This window comes from Camelina sativa, chromosome 11 (assembly GCF_000633955.1).
Source record: "Camelina sativa cultivar DH55 chromosome 11, Cs, whole genome shotgun sequence".
Taxonomy (NCBI): Eukaryota; Viridiplantae; Streptophyta; class Magnoliopsida; order Brassicales; family Brassicaceae; genus Camelina; species Camelina sativa.
Window position 1 is genome coordinate 3,969,904 of NC_025695.1, and position 17,600 is coordinate 3,987,503.

Sequence of the window (17,600 nt, forward strand, 5' to 3'; positions counted from 1 at the left end):
ACATTGTTCTTATTTTAAAAGATTCATCTCCATTATCTAATTTGGATTATTATCTTATAAGTAATCATTCTCTCCTTCTCCCCAACTAATATCAAATGTTGTTATATCTCATATGTGTTGTAAGAGTTTGATTCTATATTTTAATTTAGAAAGTATTATATATATATATATTTTACATTGTTCTATTTTTTAAAGATTCATCTCCATTATCTAATTTAGATTACCATCTTATAGTAATCATTCTTTTCTCCTCTCCCACCAATATCAAATGTTGTTATATCTCATATGTGTTGTAACTTGTAAGAGTTTGATTCTATATTTTAATTTAGAAAGTATTATATATATTTAACATTGTTTTCAATTTTATTTTATTTATATAAAAACAAAATATTTCTTTTATATTTCTTGCCTTCTAATCTATTCATATTTATTTTTAAAATTTGCATAGTTAAATTTAAATTCACATATGTTGGTTTTAACAAAAAAATTAACTTTATTTGAGAATTAGATGTTCCTATTCATTTTTAAACGATCAATGTGTAACATAATATATATAAGCATTTTGTCTTGCGATCACAAGTTTCATTTCCATTGCTTAACTCCATGGTTAAACTATAATATATGTTGTCATATTTGTAGGAACAACAACATACTTATTTAATATATTTAAAAGAGCAGATGATTAATCGAAATAAACATTTCTCCAAATTTTATAATTCAATCAGTGTGAGTGTACTTATTACTTTGAAAAATCATTACATTGAAGTTTATAAAATCATATAAGAAAACTAAAATACTATGTCACTTCAAATTTGGAAGGAAACACATGGTATTCCTTTTTAAAAAGGTCAAGACACATATAAAAATTTATTAATATTTAACTCACTTTAATGGCATAAAAGGTTATTTAACTCAAAATAACTTCTATCCAACAATTCCATACATTCCTCCCACAAATAAAATATATATATATATGTTCAAGATTATATTTAAATATTACGGAATTTTTTAGTTAGCTAAACTTATAGTAACATATATACAATATATATACATAAGAATTCATATTACTTATTAACACCATAATTCGACCCATTATTTGCTTAACTCAAAATTGGTTTCAAAGCCAACTTAAGAAAAACAGAAACTATCTTATTGATATTAGACCAAAACATGGGCATACAAACATAATCACTTACACGGAAGATAATTATTTTTAAAAAATAACTTATTATTGCAACATTAACATATGAAGGATATACATAAGCAGTTAATTAGAAAAACTAAAATACAATAAATGTATTGGGAACAATATCAGTCAATGATAAGATTGGATCCTCAAAAGCAAGAAACAACATCCTCATAATTCATAAAAAATAAACGCCACAATTATACACATCTAAACGAAATGGTATAAACATATAGTGTATAAATACAAGTGACTGCGAAGCCCGTATATGCCTAATTAAAACGAAATAATACAAAAGAGAAAACAAAAAAGAGCAAAAAAAAATAAGAAAATGTCAATTACACCACAACCCACGCGTTGCGTGGGAAAACACCTAGTTTGGTATAAATATAGGATCTTTAGAGGAGTTTTAGTGTACCATTTAAAAGTCTCAAAGTAACAAGATGGTGTGTAATGTATAATAAAGTGTAAAACGACATTGTTATGTTCATTTTCTTATATATATGCATTCTCTACATTGATAAATTCATATGCAATGGTATATTTCAGTTTTCATATACCAACTCAATAAATCATAGTATAATGTTAAAATTCAACGGTTAGTCGGTTTGACCAATCATAACTAGGCTAGACTTTTAAAAAGCTAGTATATTGCATTTCAAGTCATTTATTAGGAATATAAATTAGGTAGAGACGCTTTTTTTTTATATGTTTTTCTTTATTGGAGTATATGAATGATTTGAGAGGATATAGTAGTGTGTAAATCTAAAAAAAATATATATGAAAATCGAAAAATTATGCTCTGATAGAAAAGGTGGGTGGTGATGGTCTAGCTGTAAGAGGGAGCAACCCCGTCAGTCGTCAGAATGCTGCGTTGTAATCATAATTAGAGACAATGAAATTCACAAACATCAAAAAAAGGTAAAAAAGTGTTTTGTCTAGTTTCTACGATTCACACGTGGCGTCACTTCAATGGCTGTATTTTCATAAATTTACTACTACTATTTGTTAAACGCAAATGTTTTTTTTTTTTTGGAGTTTAGTTCATCAAAGGGGGTCGATCGAANGTTAAAAAAAAGAAAAAAAATAAAAAAAAAAAAAAAAAGAGGCAAGTGGGCTTTTGTACTTTTGTTGCGGAATTTAATTTGTTTACACATGCGAAGTGCAGAAGATTCACTATTCATATGTATGATATGGACACGCATGTGTATAACACAACACAACTAACGTAACGTTATTATTATTTTGCAGGAAATAACTCTTTGGTTCATTCTCTGTATAAAAGGAATAATAAACAAAACAACCATGAAACACATTTAATATGAGAAACCAGAGTTTATATCAGATATTTTGAAAATCTATTCAACATTTATATCAGATATTAGGGTTGCATCTGTACTCGAATGCAACATTTAAACAATAGAGAATCAAATTAAAATAGGCAGCACGTTTCATAACATGTTTATATGTTTACTCAAAATATGTGGATTTCCAATCATTGAAGACTAAGCACAAAGGCAAAACGTACCCATAACACATAAATCCAACATTGGGAGAGGATGGACAAGTTTTTGGAGTTTGCAGTGTGTATGTACCAACACTTGTGAGTTGTGATAACAACAACTATACAAGAGTGTCCTTTTGTTCTTCGCTCTTACAATCGGTGCCGAGAGAGTTAGCTAGATAGCATCATTGCACACAAAGTGATTGCATATTTTTACCCCAAAAAAAAAGTGATTGCATAAATATCTAAACTGCTGACCCAACATCAAGCTTTTTCAAACAAAAATTGTGAGAATTCAATTAAGTTAAAACAAAATCCACGAGCAAACAAATAATGTAAGCAAAAAAAAAAAAGCATATACAAAGCAAACGATAATGAAGACTATCTAATATATATGAATGCGTTATGTGGGTTCCAAGTTCCAACGTGCTGCATCATAATAAAAAAATGGAGTCTTATATCTAACCTAGCTAACACATTCGTAATATATATTAGTGTTGTTATCGTTCGTATCACCATCTAATCGATTGCGTGTTATCAGTTGTAATGTAAGAGATACATTTTTTTTTTACAATAAGGAATAATGTAAAACAAGAAGACCTCTTTGAGAACAATACAAAATGAGCTCGAGAGCACAATAGAAGAAGGAAAAATAATTTGCTTTGGTGTTTTCCTGTTGTTGTCTTTTCCGTGACAAAGGCCAGCTCAATAATTTTCTTTTATTAGTAGTTTATTAGGAAAGAGCCATTGTCGACACCAGCCGTGAAGTATGAAACATCACTTTTAATAGCTAGGCATGCCATCCTTTTCTAGCTATCACATATTTTTAACATAACGAATGGTTAAATACTATGTATATTTCAATTCCCCTGATAGTTAGGGCCGGCATAAGGATTATTATTTATAGTTTTGTAATTATGTTAGTCAAATTGTAAGAGGAATAATCCTTGGGCTTTGAAAACGTTTTATCAGAGTACTATTTTCTATATGGTGGTTACTGACTTACTGGTTAGATACACGACTCTTACATAAAATTTGTACAATCTTTCATTGGGAAGAAGCCTGATTGCATAAGAATCTTATATATATACAAAAACGCCCTTTGTACCAATAAATTAAATGATGTCAAAGTCGATATATCTAATATTGAATTTATTAAACCATTTCGCTAGGGCCAAATGGCCCAATGTCCAACCAAATATTGTAGCCTGAACGCTAATGCAGGGGCTTTTGAAACAGAACAATAAACTTTGACGCACTTTTTATTGTGTTGCAAGCTACTTCTTTAGTACTCCCTCCCTTTCATTAATATAGAATGTTTTAGAAAAGATTTTTTGTTTCACAGTATAAGATGTTTTCAAGTTTTTATGCTACTTTTAGATTAATTTAATATTTTCTATTATGCAGTCTTGTTTATGATTGGTTAAACTTTTTTAAAGTGGTCAGTTATAATTTGTGTGCTTTCACCCAAAACATCTTATATTTTGAAACAGAGTGAGTATTATATTGATTCTCGTAACGTGTTCAACTCTGTACTTGTAACATTGTAACATTGAAATATTCTGTCCAAAAGAAATCTAGTCGTCGTCGAATTGGATACGCTAACGTTACGAGTCACCATTAGGACCATATACGAAATACTAGGAGACGCATGAAGTGATGAAAGATAGGTCAGTTTCACCACTGCAGCATATTAAAGGTAAACTTAATACCCAAGTATGTAGGAAATTGTATATGTATATATATTTACTTCTTCTTTCCTTTTTACATAACAAGCAATCCTGTTAATACAAGACTCTGGACCAGAACCACAATCCTGTTATCTGTTGATGGAGGAAGCAAAGGTTACATATGACAATAATTCATAAATTTGTTTATAAAATAGAGACTATACTCTGGAAATAACAAACAGGATATCCAATGGATTTAGCCGAGAAAGCAACATCTTCTAATTTGGTTTCGGGGTCATATGTAAACAGTTTTTTTGGTAGCTCACGACCACAAAACAGCAACTTCTTTTTCTTCGTCTTCTTCTCCCCATCCAGAAGTGCTAGTGGCATGAAAACGCAATATTCTGGGACACCATGCTACAAATAAATTAACTCCAGATCAATGGAAAACATCTTGTCCCATTTCTTGTTGTCTGAATTGAAGGACCAAATCACTTGGTTGGGCCACTTCTTCTCGGATACGCACAAGCGGTTGTTGAGGTTGCACATGACGATCTCGTAAGGATTGGTATAGACAAAGGGAGCTTTAGAGACGACTTGAAAAGCTTCGGTGTGAAGATCGAAAGATACAACTTTAGTTTCTTGGCAGTCGGTAAACCAATGAAGCGACCCGTCAACAAAGACAGGATCGGGGCAACCAATAACGCGATAAGGAGAAGCGGGAGTGACATACCTCCAAGCGTTGGTGCTAAAGTCGAAAACTTCGCAGGTAGTAGCGTTTTCTAAGCCTATTTCTGAAGAGTTGTAAAGCCAAACGGGCTTGTACGTCCCGACGAATATGTCTTTACCGAATCCAACCTTAAAGAGTGGGTGTCCAAGCTCGTAGTAACTTTTTCCTAAGCGGATCATGAGTTGTTGAAATTCACAGAGAGGAAGAGGCCGATACCATCTAGTGGTGGGGTTGACCACAAAACCGGATTTGTGGGGATTATAGATACAAACCAGACCATCACAGCTACTAGAGGAAACTAAGTACTCTGTGTTGTCCTTCTCCCAAGGAGTAGGGATCTTGAGCGATGATGATGAACCCAACACCAATGATTTTAGGGATTCTATGGACGGGGGATCAGTAAATACGGACACCATGAGAACATCTGGATCTCCTCCTCCTGATTGTTTCAATACTCTATATTGGAAGTATCGGGATTCCATAGTAGATTTCCATTGTTTTGATACAGCCTTGAATCTCATCAAAGAATTCACCGGAAGTTTCTCCAGTATTCGCTCTACGACATCGTGATGCAGCAGTGATTCCATCCTCAAGCAACGTCTCTTTGACATCCTGGTCTTGTCGTAATTAACCTATAGGATTTTGAATTACAGGTCAGACAAATTGATGAGAGTACGTAATACATTCTTTTTTTTTTTGTCAACAATACGTAATAGTACATTTTTTCTTTAGAACATTTTTGTGTTTTTACTTTTATCATCGATCACAGCACACAAGTTTTTCACCTCTTAATACTGTTCAACATGTGTCGTATTACAGTTTCAAGCGTATAAGAAGATTAAAAAAAAATTCGTTTCATTATTTGTTTCGTCACGTAGAGTTACAGTTGAAGAACACTCAACAGAAACGGGGTATAAAAAACAATCAACCAATTGAAACAATTACCAGTAACTTTTGGTAAAGGCGTTCAATTATTTTGACGTTTTTTTTTTGGTCTTTTTGTTGTTGCCTATCTCGACGTTCTTTAAAACCAGGATCCTAGTGGTTTGGGGATATATAATTATTATTATCTCGGTTGCCACCATAAAAAGTAGGAAAAGTAATCTAATTAATTAGTAGTTGAGGAGAGAAACTAAGTTGGAAAGGAGATTACCGGCGACTCCGTGGTTTGTGAAACAAACAATGAGACGGTTTAGAATGACGGTGGCCCCTTCATGTTTGCATTTTAGGTCGGCTTATATTATTTTAAGTTATTAATTTTTCTCGAAAGTGATTAACGTATATGACTTCATTTAAAAGATGTTTTAACTAGTAATTAACAAGCTTTTGGGTATTAGTATTTAAACCTCAATCCTCAAAACTGGAATAGGAATGGCTTTTTTTTTTTTTTTTTGTCAAACAGGAATGGCTTTTTAATCTAGTAAAATTGTTCTTTATATAAAAAGTGATCATATATAGTCAAATAAGTATCGCATAGATTTAATTATATAAAACTATATCATGACAAATTATTGACATGTATTTGCTTGTTGTTTAGGAAATAGCAATATTAAAACTACAAAAACATTATAAGCTACATCCCTTGAAACAAATATATATATTGTGTAAACTTAATCAATACTGTTATCGTTATACTGATACATCACATATAATCGAGAGTTACGACGAGAAAAGAAAATTTTCTTGAAAGTTACCCAAGGATTTGAATATTGGTCCATTATAGATCTATGTTTATCTTTTGTATGATTAGTAATTTAGTATAAATATAACCAAAGCGATAAAGATATTGCAGATATTTCTTAGTTAAATAAACAAATATGATACTATAAGAAGCAAAAATCCTCGTGGCTCTCAACGACGAGACGAGAGAATGGTCCGAATGTTGTTTTTTTAAAATAGTAAAAGAGTTTGCTGACCAAAATCCAAATGGCATCACGTCTCTCTTCTCGTTGACGCCTTTGACACGTTGTATCTTGGTTAACTTAAAAAATTACACCTACACTTGTACTTATTAAAACTTAAAATTAAATAATGAAGCAAAAACAAAAAAACTGAGTAATACTAAACTTGGAAAATCAAATATCTGAATTTGGAATTAGTGGACGAGAAACTAAACTTTGTTCCCACGTATTATTTAATTTTACAAGAAAAAAATACCGTGATTAAGAAGAATAGAATCTCAAACGTATTTATGTTTAATTTTGGAAAACTTAAGATATTTTTTTGTTAAAACAGTTAATGCATTTTATAGACCGACATAACAAAACCCTCAAGCGGCACACGTATACGGTATACCCCCACAATTAAGAAAAAATTAATGTAATTAATCACGAAAATAACAATTAATTGGTATCTTATTAACATACTTAAATTTTTGCTTTTTCCACAAGAAAACACAAAAACCCACTAGTCAGAAAAAACCACCCCTTGTATTTCTCCTAGTCTTCTTCTCTTATATAAAAACCTCTCCCACTCCCATTTTGTTTACTCATCATCCCACAAAATATAAAAAGACTCTCTCACTCATCACTTCACACTTTTAATAAAATCAATTCTCAGTTTTCCCCAATGGACACCAAAATCGGATCCATCGACGAGTGCAAACCGACGAACGGCGACGTCGGTAGTCCACCAAACAGCACCGTCAAAACAATCCACGACTCTGTTGTTCCTTCCTCCGCCATCTCCGTCAACTCATGCGACGCGACTCTCGGCCGTCACTTAGCTCGTCGTCTCGTCCAATCCGGCGTAACCGATATCTTCTCCGTTCCCGGCGATTTCAACCTCACGTTGCTTGATCACCTAATGGCTGAACCGGAACTTAACCTGATCGGTTGCTGTAACGAGCTAAACGCAGGTTACGCTGCAGACGGTTACGCTAGATCCCGTGGAGTCGGCGCTTGCGTTGTGACATTCACCGTTGGTGGACTCAGCGTTTTGAACGCCATCGCTGGTGCTTACAGCGAGAATCTTCCGGTTATATGTATCGTCGGAGGTCCTAACTCTAACGATTATGGTACTAACCGTATCCTTCATCACACCATCGGGTTACCTGATTTTAGCCAAGAGCTTAGGTGTTTTCAAACCGTCACTTGTTATCAGGTAACTTCTCGGAATCAGATCTGATCATAACAAGATTAGCGTCGGATTGTGATTGATTTTAGGGTTTTTTTTTTCTCAGGCGGTGGTGAACAATTTGGAGGATGCTCATGAACAGATTGATAAAGCCATATCAACAGCTTTGAAAGAGAGCAAGCCTGTGTACATTAGCGTCAGCTGTAACTTAGCTGCGACTCCTCATCATACATTTACTCGTGATCCAGTTCCCTTTTCGCTAGCTCCTAGGTATATTTATTTTACTTCAACTCTGATCAATCAATGAATCCTCTGTTTTCTCCGAGAATCAGAAATTCAGAAAATGTTTTTTTAATTATCAGATTGAGTAACACAATGGGTCTAGAAGCTGCGGTGGAAGCAACGTTGGAGTTTTTGAACAAGGCTGTGAAGCCAGTTATGGTTGGTGGTCCTAAGTTGCGTGTTGCTAAAGCTTGTGATGCCTTTGTGGAGCTAGCTGATGCTTCTGGTTATGCTATGGCGGTGATGCCTTCTGCTAAAGGATTTGTACCAGAGCACCATCCTCATTTCATTGGGACTTATTGGGGAGCAGTAAGCACACCTTTCTGCTCTGAGATTGTCGAATCTGCGGATGCTTACGTTTTTGCAGGTCCAATCTTCAATGACTACAGCTCAGTGGGTTACTCGCTTCTCCTCAAGAAAGAGAAAGCCATCGTTGTGCATCCTGATCGTGTCACTGTGGCTAATGGTCCTACGTTTGGTTGCGTTCTGATGAGTGATTTCTTCAGGGAATTGGCTAAGAGGGTGAAGCGTAACGAGACGGCTTATGAGAACTACCATAGGATCTTTGTCCCTGAAGGTAAGCCATTGAAATGCAAACCAAGAGAGCCATTGAGAGTCAATACAATGTTTCAACACATTCAGAAGATGCTCTCTAGTGATACTGCTGTGATTGCTGAAACCGGTGATTCTTGGTTCAATTGCCAGAAACTAAAGCTGCCTAAAGGATGTGGGTACGTATCTCGGAACAAGCCTCAAATCTTTAAATTAGTGATGATATGTGCACAAGATTTAACTATGCTTTTTTAAATTGTAGGTACGAGTTTCAGATGCAGTATGGATCGATCGGGTGGTCTGTTGGTGCGACTCTGGGATACGCACAGGCAGTCCCAGAGAAGCGAGTGTTGGCATTCATCGGTGACGGGAGTTTCCAAGTGACGGTTCAGGACATATCGACAATGCTGCGTAATGGTCAGAAGACGATCATCTTCTTGATTAACAACGGTGGCTACACCATCGAAGTGGAGATTCATGACGGTCCTTATAATGTGATTAAGAACTGGAACTACACTGGTCTCGTTGACGCCATTCATAACGGTGAAGGCAATTGCTGGACAGCAAAGGTAATTAAAACGATTGATGAGTGATGAGTGATGAGTGATGACAGTGCGGAAACTAAACGAAATCTTGGTTCGAAACTAACATATGAATTTGTGTGTTTTGACAGGTGAGATACGAGGAGGAGTTAGTCGAGGCGATAAAGACAGCGACCACGGAGAAGACAGATTGTCTATGCTTCATCGAAGTGATTCTTCACAAGGATGATACTAGCAAAGAGCTGCTTGAGTGGGGCTCACGCGTCTCTGCTGCCAATAGCCGTCCTCCCAATCCTCAGTAGAAGAAAGCAACACAGAGAGTCCTGCCTTTTACCAATTTAATGACATTGTTTTCCTATTGGTTTTGGCTTTTCCGACTTTGGAACTTTTAGTAGTAATAGTACCGGTTTAATCGTGGAATAACGTAAAGTAAAAGTTCCTTTTCCAACATTGTGCTCTTTCTCATCAACAACACTCAAGTTCGAATAAATAATACTAATGGTTAAATCAGAAGAATTAGACACAAACATATAAAATTACGAATTATTTTACTTTTTCCAAAACTAATGGATTTTTTTTTGCTAGATACAGAATCCGATTGAGAACCAAAACCACGGTTGAGAACTTTTTTTTGGTCAAACAACCAAAACCATCTACAGTAAAACCTCTATAAATTAATAAGGTCAGAACCATGAAATTTTATTTTATTAATTTACAGAGGTTTTAATTTATTGATAAATTAATAACTATTAATTTATAGATAAATCAATAATTAATTATTAATTTATAGATAAATTAATAAGAGATTTTTAATTTTTGTAATTTTGAAAATTTTACAATACTTTTGTTATCATTCATATTTTTAAAAAAGTTTCTTAATTTATAATCTTACCTATCGTAATTGCTAAGTTTAGAGTTTAGGTAAAAATGATAAATGTTAGAAATTTAGAGTTTAGAAGAAATTGTTACTACAGTAGAACCTCTATAAATTAATACTCGCTATAAATTAATAAAATTTTTCGGTCCCGAGTTGGGCTGGTGTAAAAAATGACATATTTCGATAAATTAATAAGATAATATTTTTTTTTGAAAATCCTATGTAAAAATATGGGCCCATTAATATCATAAATTAATAATTATATAATATTAATATATATATATATATACATACATATCTAAGAAAATCTAGTGAAATATGACTATATTGCTGTTTGCATATTCTTGAATTTGCATTCTTATTGGAGCTCATCTCTAATATTTTTCATTGTCGTCTTCTCAAATCGCATCCAAAAATTATAAAGAGTTATAAATGTGATAATTGCTTCTTTATATGTAATTGGTTCTAAAACTACCACAATATCTTATTCGACTTCATCATTACCATGAATGATACTACTAGCAATTTCTTATAAACTCTAAACTTCTAACATCTATCATTTTTACCTACACTTTAAACTTAGCAATTACAATAAACAAGATTATAAATTAAAAAAATTCTTTACAAATATGAATAATAACAAAAGTATCTTATTTTGTAATACAAAATTTAAAATTATGGAAATTAAAAATCTCTTCATAAATTAATAAAATATTAATTTATCGATAAATTAACAATTATTAATTTATCGATAAATTAAAACCTCTATAAATTAATAAAATTTCATGGTCCCGACTTTATTAATTTATAGAGGTTTTACTGTAGTATCATTCATGGTAATGATGAAGTCGAAAATGATATTGCGGTAATTTTATAACCAATTACACGTAAAGAAGCAATTATCGCATTTAGGACTCTACAATTTTTGGATGCGATTTGAGAAGACGACAATAAAGAATATTAGATATGAGCTCCAATAAGAATGCAAATTCAAGAATATGCAAAGAACAATAGAGTCATATTTCACTAGAGTTTCTTAGATATATATATATATATTAATATAATTTGATAATTAATTTATAATATTGATGAGACCATATTTTTACATAGGATTTCTTAAAAAATTATTATCTTATTAATTTATCGAATAGTGTCCAAAATTACACTATTTATAGGTATTATTAATTTATCGAATATTAATTTATAGAGGTTCTACTTAACTTGAAGAAGTGTGTCCATTGAGTCAAAGGGATTAAAAATTAAAATCTAACTTTACTAGGAAGTAACAAGTATATTAACACATTAGTTCTCTATCATGATGGGAGCTAGTGACCTCTTGTTTTAAGATGCTCATGCCTCTGTATGTGTCTAAGTTTGAACAGGAGGACATTTGACAGTGAACAGGCATCTTAAGAATCAATAAAACAAACGTAAGCAAAAAAAAAATCGAATGCTTAAGATTCCCAAACTCAGTCAAGAGATTTTCCTGACCATTCTCGCTCCTTTCGTTTTTGTTTGGCTATTATTCTGTTGAACTTTTCTTTTCCTTTTTCAAGAAGAGGGTCGACCACAACATACGCATTTGGATCATCCCTGCGCGACATTTTATCCTGCAGGAAAGTTTAACATTTTCAGGTTCTTCCACAGGACACGATAAACAAATACATATGTCAACCTTTTGATAAAGTTATTTTTGATTAGCATCGACTATCCTATGAAATACTGGATTTTCTATTTTAATGTTAACTAAAGAAATAGAACGAAGTAGCACTACATCCATTAGATCCCCACTCAGAAAAAAATATGGAGCCTTAGAGATTTACCTTGCCAGGAGCAAACTTGAGCTTTACATTTTTCCAATCAGACAGATCTTCTTCTTGATTGTCTACTGGTTCACTACTTGGGGTCAACGCTACTGGTTCACTTTTTGGGGTCAACGCTACTGGTTTACTAGTCGAGGTAAACGGTTTTGCAGAAAGGGACTGCTTAAACTTCTCGAGTTTTGCTAACACCTGAAGAAAGCGCAGGAGGGAAACGATGATCAGTTAAAAAGAACACAATTAAAAGAAAATAAAATTTAGATGAGTAAACCCGACCCAGAATCTAAGAATAAGTATGCCACAATAAAGCAAGGATAAGGTTTGGTAGATGAACAAAGGGGAACAAAGAATCAATCAGATAACAAATTTAAAATTAAGCCACAACCCTGGTAAACAACTTACAGCATCCTCATTTCCTTGCAGTCGGCGCTTTTTCAACTTACGCAACTGCCGGGCGCGTTCAGAAGCGTTGTAAAGCTGTAAATCAGTGTCTCCTTTCTCCATATGTTCGGCTTTGGCTTCTGAGCCTATTCCTTTTTTCTTCAAAGACAACTTTTCCATCCTTGGTTTCTCGTCTTCACTACTTACAGCATCAGACCTGTAAATAGCAAAACTAATGAGTCAATAACTTACATCACTGGTTACACCATCATGCATAAAAGCAAAATATATTCAGGCATTCATTCAGAAAATGCAAGCAGATTCGTCTGAAAGGTTTTAATACTAAATAAAGGATGAATTGTTGGGCGATGAGAGCATTTGTCACATTTTCTACAGTTTTTTTCTTTTTTAAACGTCCATAGCTTTCTCTGTGCTGTATATATTTGTTAGCCCAACTTCGAACACACACAGTTTGAGCTTGCCTAGCACTGAGATATTGCTAGAATAGATAAACAGTATTCTTAAGGAACAATAAACTAGATACAGAGACGATAGGGTGTAAGTCTGTGCGTGTCATTACCTTTGCCTAGGCTCTTCACGGCTTTTCAGACTAGAGCTCTCTGTTAAGAAAACAACCACAAGTATATTATAATTAGAACCTACAGAAATAACTAGCGATAATATACTGCATGAGAACAGAGAGAGCTGTATATTATTCTCTGGCAATACATGGTACTTGGTACTAAACCTAAAAGCATCAAAGCATGTTAATGAAAAGATAACATCCCTAAGCATAAACATGATTGAAAATTTGATTGTACAAATCAAGAATTGCGTAGGTTGATAATTCAAGACGTCAGAATATAGAGAGATGTAAAAAAGTATTTACTTTTCTGAGTTGGTATTGAAGGCGTATCTCCCATCTCTCTCCTTCTGCTGAGCACTTGATTTCTCATCTTTGCATCAAATTTAGTCTCATCTTCATCATCATCATCGTCATCATCACTACGTCCAACTGAATCAGATGCAGAGAAGCTTTTATCTTTTTGAGCCGCTTCTTTCTTACTACTCAGAGCTTCTCTCACAGACAGTACCTCCTTCGACTCAGATGCATTCTGAAATGTAAAAGAACATCAGTAAGCAAAATTGTTTATGAAAACAAAGAATGACAACCATAAACAAAGACCTCCAGTTTTTGGTCTAATGCCCATGATAGACTGCTAGGCAGACTACACAGCAACAAAGTTATAGAACTGTGCGCATCATTACATATAGCAACGATGAGAAAAATGTTCACTATCTGTAGATTCTTTGCAACGATAAGACTAGTGAACATTTTTCTCATCAAGATAAATTGTATTATTACCCGTTCTCTATCTGTAGATTCTGCCTTCAAAAGTCGAGGATCATTCAATACGTCATGACTGCTCTTAATCTTTTGTTTTACAACAGCCAGTTCCTTCTCTTCTTCCTCAGCTTCTTCTCCAAATGAAAGTAAATTCAATTTCCTAATTTTCACAAAGACAACCAAAAAAGAAAAGTGTCAAAAGAACAGCCAACGCAAAATTACAGCAAAAATTCTCGACTGACCATAGATACTTACTTCACGGGCTTTTTGGGGGGTTCCTGGACTTCGGCAACAGATTCTTGTGATGTCTTTGCTAACACTCTAGGAACAATATCTTCGAAAGGGTTCCACAAAACCTGTCAAAGAAATATACAGATTTTTTAGAAAAATTAAGTAACACAAGACTGACACAACAAAGAATGAGTATCAATCAGAAAACAACCTTAAAACGAGGACATCAACATTGTCGTTTAACAGCATGGAACACTATAATATATCTAGCAATTACAAATCTTACCTCAACAGATAATATTTTGGGGGCAGGATCCAGGGGACGATCATCCTTACCGGTGTCAACCTCTCCTAGTCTTAAAAGATTGAAGATTGAATCGCCCGTCACCTAAAAGAATTAGAAACAAGTTGCAGCCAAACATGATCAAGAACTAGAAACAAAAAAAAACAAAAAAAATTGGACGAAGCAGAAGAAACAAAACAAAAGAAGCAAAGCAATTTGTTTTTTTTTTACCTTGCCAAAGATAGTATGCTTCTTGTCAAGCCAATCAGACTTATCCAAAGTAAAAAAGAACTGACTTCCATTAGAATTGGGTGAGCTCGCATTAGCCATGGCTACAATCCCTCGGTGGTTAAACCTCAATCTTGAATGAAACTCATCTGCAAAGACACCTCCATATATACTATCTCCACCTGTTTGCACACATCACTCACACAACATCAATTAACCTAATCCAGCAAGCAAGCAGAAGAAAATTGAATACAAAAACTAAGAGATCTTAAAACCCCTAAGATGTAATCAGAGGGGCGTAGGAAATTACCGGTGCCGGAGCCGGTGGGATCGCCGCCTTGAACGAGAAATCCGGGAATAACACGGTGGAAGATGGTGTTGTCGAAGTAACCCTCGAGGCATAGTTGAACGAAGTTCCGTACGGATTTAGGAGCTTCCTTAGGCCATAGCTCGACGTCGATAGGGCCATGAGTAGTATTCACAATAACCTTTCCCTTTGTTGGCGGCTCTAGCACGTACACCGTCGACATCTCCTCCGCTCACGCTCTTCCTCTTCTTCTTCTCTACCGAGAGATTACTAACCTTGCGCTCTTCTGATTTCCCGTTTTGTAGATGGGCTTGACGAGCGAGAAACAAAGGGAAACCAAACCATAAGGCCCAGCCCAACCATCAAACTGAGCCCATTATTAAATGAAGAAGATAATTCCAGCCGTACCAGAAATACATGTTACAAAAGGCTGAACATAAATAACTTAAATTGTATATGGACGATTCGTTGATTACCCTATCTAATTCGGTTCAACAATGGAGCAAGGGAGAGACTTAGCTTGGCAAAGCTTTCAAATCCATATTATATTACTTGGCAAATTAATTTTAATTTAATATATATAGGTATGAAATCTTTTATGGAGAAAGAAATAGCTTAACTTACTTATGGTAGATAAACGGACTACCCCACATATCAATCAATACATCATCAAAGTCATCAGTTGATTTATTTTTTTGTGTCCTAAACAAAGTTGTTGTCTTCATTTTGGTCGAAAAGGATCAAATTTCTTTAGATTTGGTAGAACCGCAACAAAGAATTTCCTAGAAAGATCCCATGCATCTCTCTATCCCTACGTGGAAGATCGAGAAATTAGAGAAAGTCATCGAGCTAGAGTTGAGTGGTACTCTAATGTTTGGACTTTATAAATCTTTCAAAGTCTCCAATTTCAAAACTAAGATAGTTTCTCGAGGAAAGTCAATGGTACCTGTAGAAACTAGGTTTCCACATTGAATTTGTTTAGCGAAGGAAACAAATTCAAAGAAGTAATCTCTCAACAAGTTGGATTAAAACTATAAATCAAAAGAGGGATTTAATCTCTTAAAGAATAGGCTAGGGTTTGCTCAAGAACAAAGATGAATTTTAGAGTTTTTTGTATTAATTTTCGGATGCCTTACCATAGAGAAGTCTCTCCCCTTTTATACAATTTCATTGATTACAAAATATATTAACTTTCTTTATCACCCAGAATGAAATATGGAAAGTTCCCATCTCTTCCTCAAGTCGGCCGTCGGTCGAATTAAGAAGTCGGCTTCTCATTGGTGGGCTAAGCCTTCTTGCACCGAACATGCCTCCTCCAGATCGTTACTTAAGATCCTTAACTGAGAATTAACCAGATTTCCGATTAAGTAATCAATTCATCTTTCTGGTTTAGATCGGTATGTTGGGGGTGCTAAATCCCGCACCAAACAGTACCAAACTAAGATATACTACAATACAAACGTGCATGACCCGCCTGCCTCTCCTTAATTAATGTTTATGTATAACGTCTATATATTATATATAGTACATCTATAATTGTCTTAATACCGTTGGTTATGAATTTGAGTCGTGACATAAGAAAAAAAAAAAGAAAAAAAGAGAGTACTATATATATTATCAAATGACAAGCTTAATTCTAGCAAACTAACAAATTATATGTCCAACGATCCCTAAAAATCCAATTTATTTTATAATCACTAAACGTTTTTATTTTTAGAAGTTTCATTTTCTTATGAAAAAAGCATCCAATTTTTTTTTATTTTTAGAAGTTTCATTTTCTTTAATTCTTCAAGTTTTCGACGCACGACATATTCATGTAAAATTAAACGAGTTGAAACTATTGAATACTACCTTATTACGTTTTTAACAAAGTCAATCTTTTAGTATCGTGTGAACTTGCATGATTTTAATTATCTATTTAAATATGAATTATGAGTTGAAAATTTAAAGATATATATAAAACTCGAGTCGTATAGTAGAAATTCTTTTACAATTTAAAATTAATATGTTATGTTTGACCATTGTAACAAAATAAGGTAGTATTCAATAGTCTCAAAAACTCTGCGTCTGATATATTAATTTCTATGGTAGACAGGTTTTTGACACAAAAGAATAGGACATTTAATTGATTATAGTATTTCTAAGATATAATAGACATGTTTATTAATACACAACTTGACTTCGTTCTTTCGTCCGCTTGACTTTTTGATGAAGTATGCGCGCCATAAATGTAATCAACTAAACCCTAGTTTAAATCTTCTTCTTTTGATATAGACGTTGTGTAGAGATACTTCATTAATAGAGGCTTGTTTTCAAATGTAAAAACCGTTTGGGTAACTCTGAAACAACATATAATTTCATTGCAACCTTACATCTCTATGTCTACATGCCGAAGATTTGTTCATCACACAAAGTTCTCATATGTAAAACTTTTTCTTGGCAAACCCTTTGAAAGATTTATTGTCTGTGTCTAATTAAAATGGAATGAAGAAAAAAAAACTATTGGAAAATAGATTATGTGTATTGTCCTAATCTCTCAATAACTTCCATGAACTTACCTTCGTCAGCCTCCATCTCTTATGGG

The 17,600-nt window shown here is 33.8% G+C and overlaps 3 protein-coding genes across 3 annotated transcripts; 1 reads left to right on the plus strand and 2 right to left on the minus strand.

Moving 5' to 3' along the window:
* Positions 4,616-5,693, minus strand: LOC104721510 (F-box/LRR-repeat/kelch-repeat protein At1g09650-like). Its single transcript, XM_019232500.1, has one exon. The coding sequence runs from the start codon at positions 5,675-5,677 to the stop codon at positions 4,778-4,780; it is 900 nt and encodes a 299-aa protein (XP_019088045.1). The 5' UTR covers positions 5,678-5,693; the 3' UTR covers positions 4,616-4,777.
* LOC104721511 (pyruvate decarboxylase 1) lies at positions 7,583-9,991 on the plus strand. The gene is made up of 5 exons (XM_010439508.2): positions 7,583-8,192; positions 8,272-8,435; positions 8,528-9,178; positions 9,262-9,568; positions 9,673-9,991. The coding sequence occupies exons 1-5, from the start codon at positions 7,659-7,661 to the stop codon at positions 9,841-9,843; spliced, it is 1,827 nt and encodes a 608-aa protein (XP_010437810.1). The 5' UTR covers positions 7,583-7,658; the 3' UTR covers positions 9,844-9,991.
* LOC104721512 (peptidyl-prolyl cis-trans isomerase CYP57) lies at positions 11,671-15,320 on the minus strand. Its single transcript, XM_010439509.2, has 10 exons — positions 15,020-15,320; positions 14,713-14,891; positions 14,485-14,586; positions 14,223-14,323; positions 13,986-14,127; positions 13,509-13,734; positions 13,200-13,239; positions 12,641-12,836; positions 12,242-12,430; positions 11,671-12,028 (listed from the first exon to the last, which is right to left on the minus strand). The coding sequence occupies exons 1-10, from the start codon at positions 15,237-15,239 to the stop codon at positions 11,888-11,890; spliced, it is 1,536 nt and encodes a 511-aa protein (XP_010437811.1). The 5' UTR covers positions 15,240-15,320; the 3' UTR covers positions 11,671-11,887.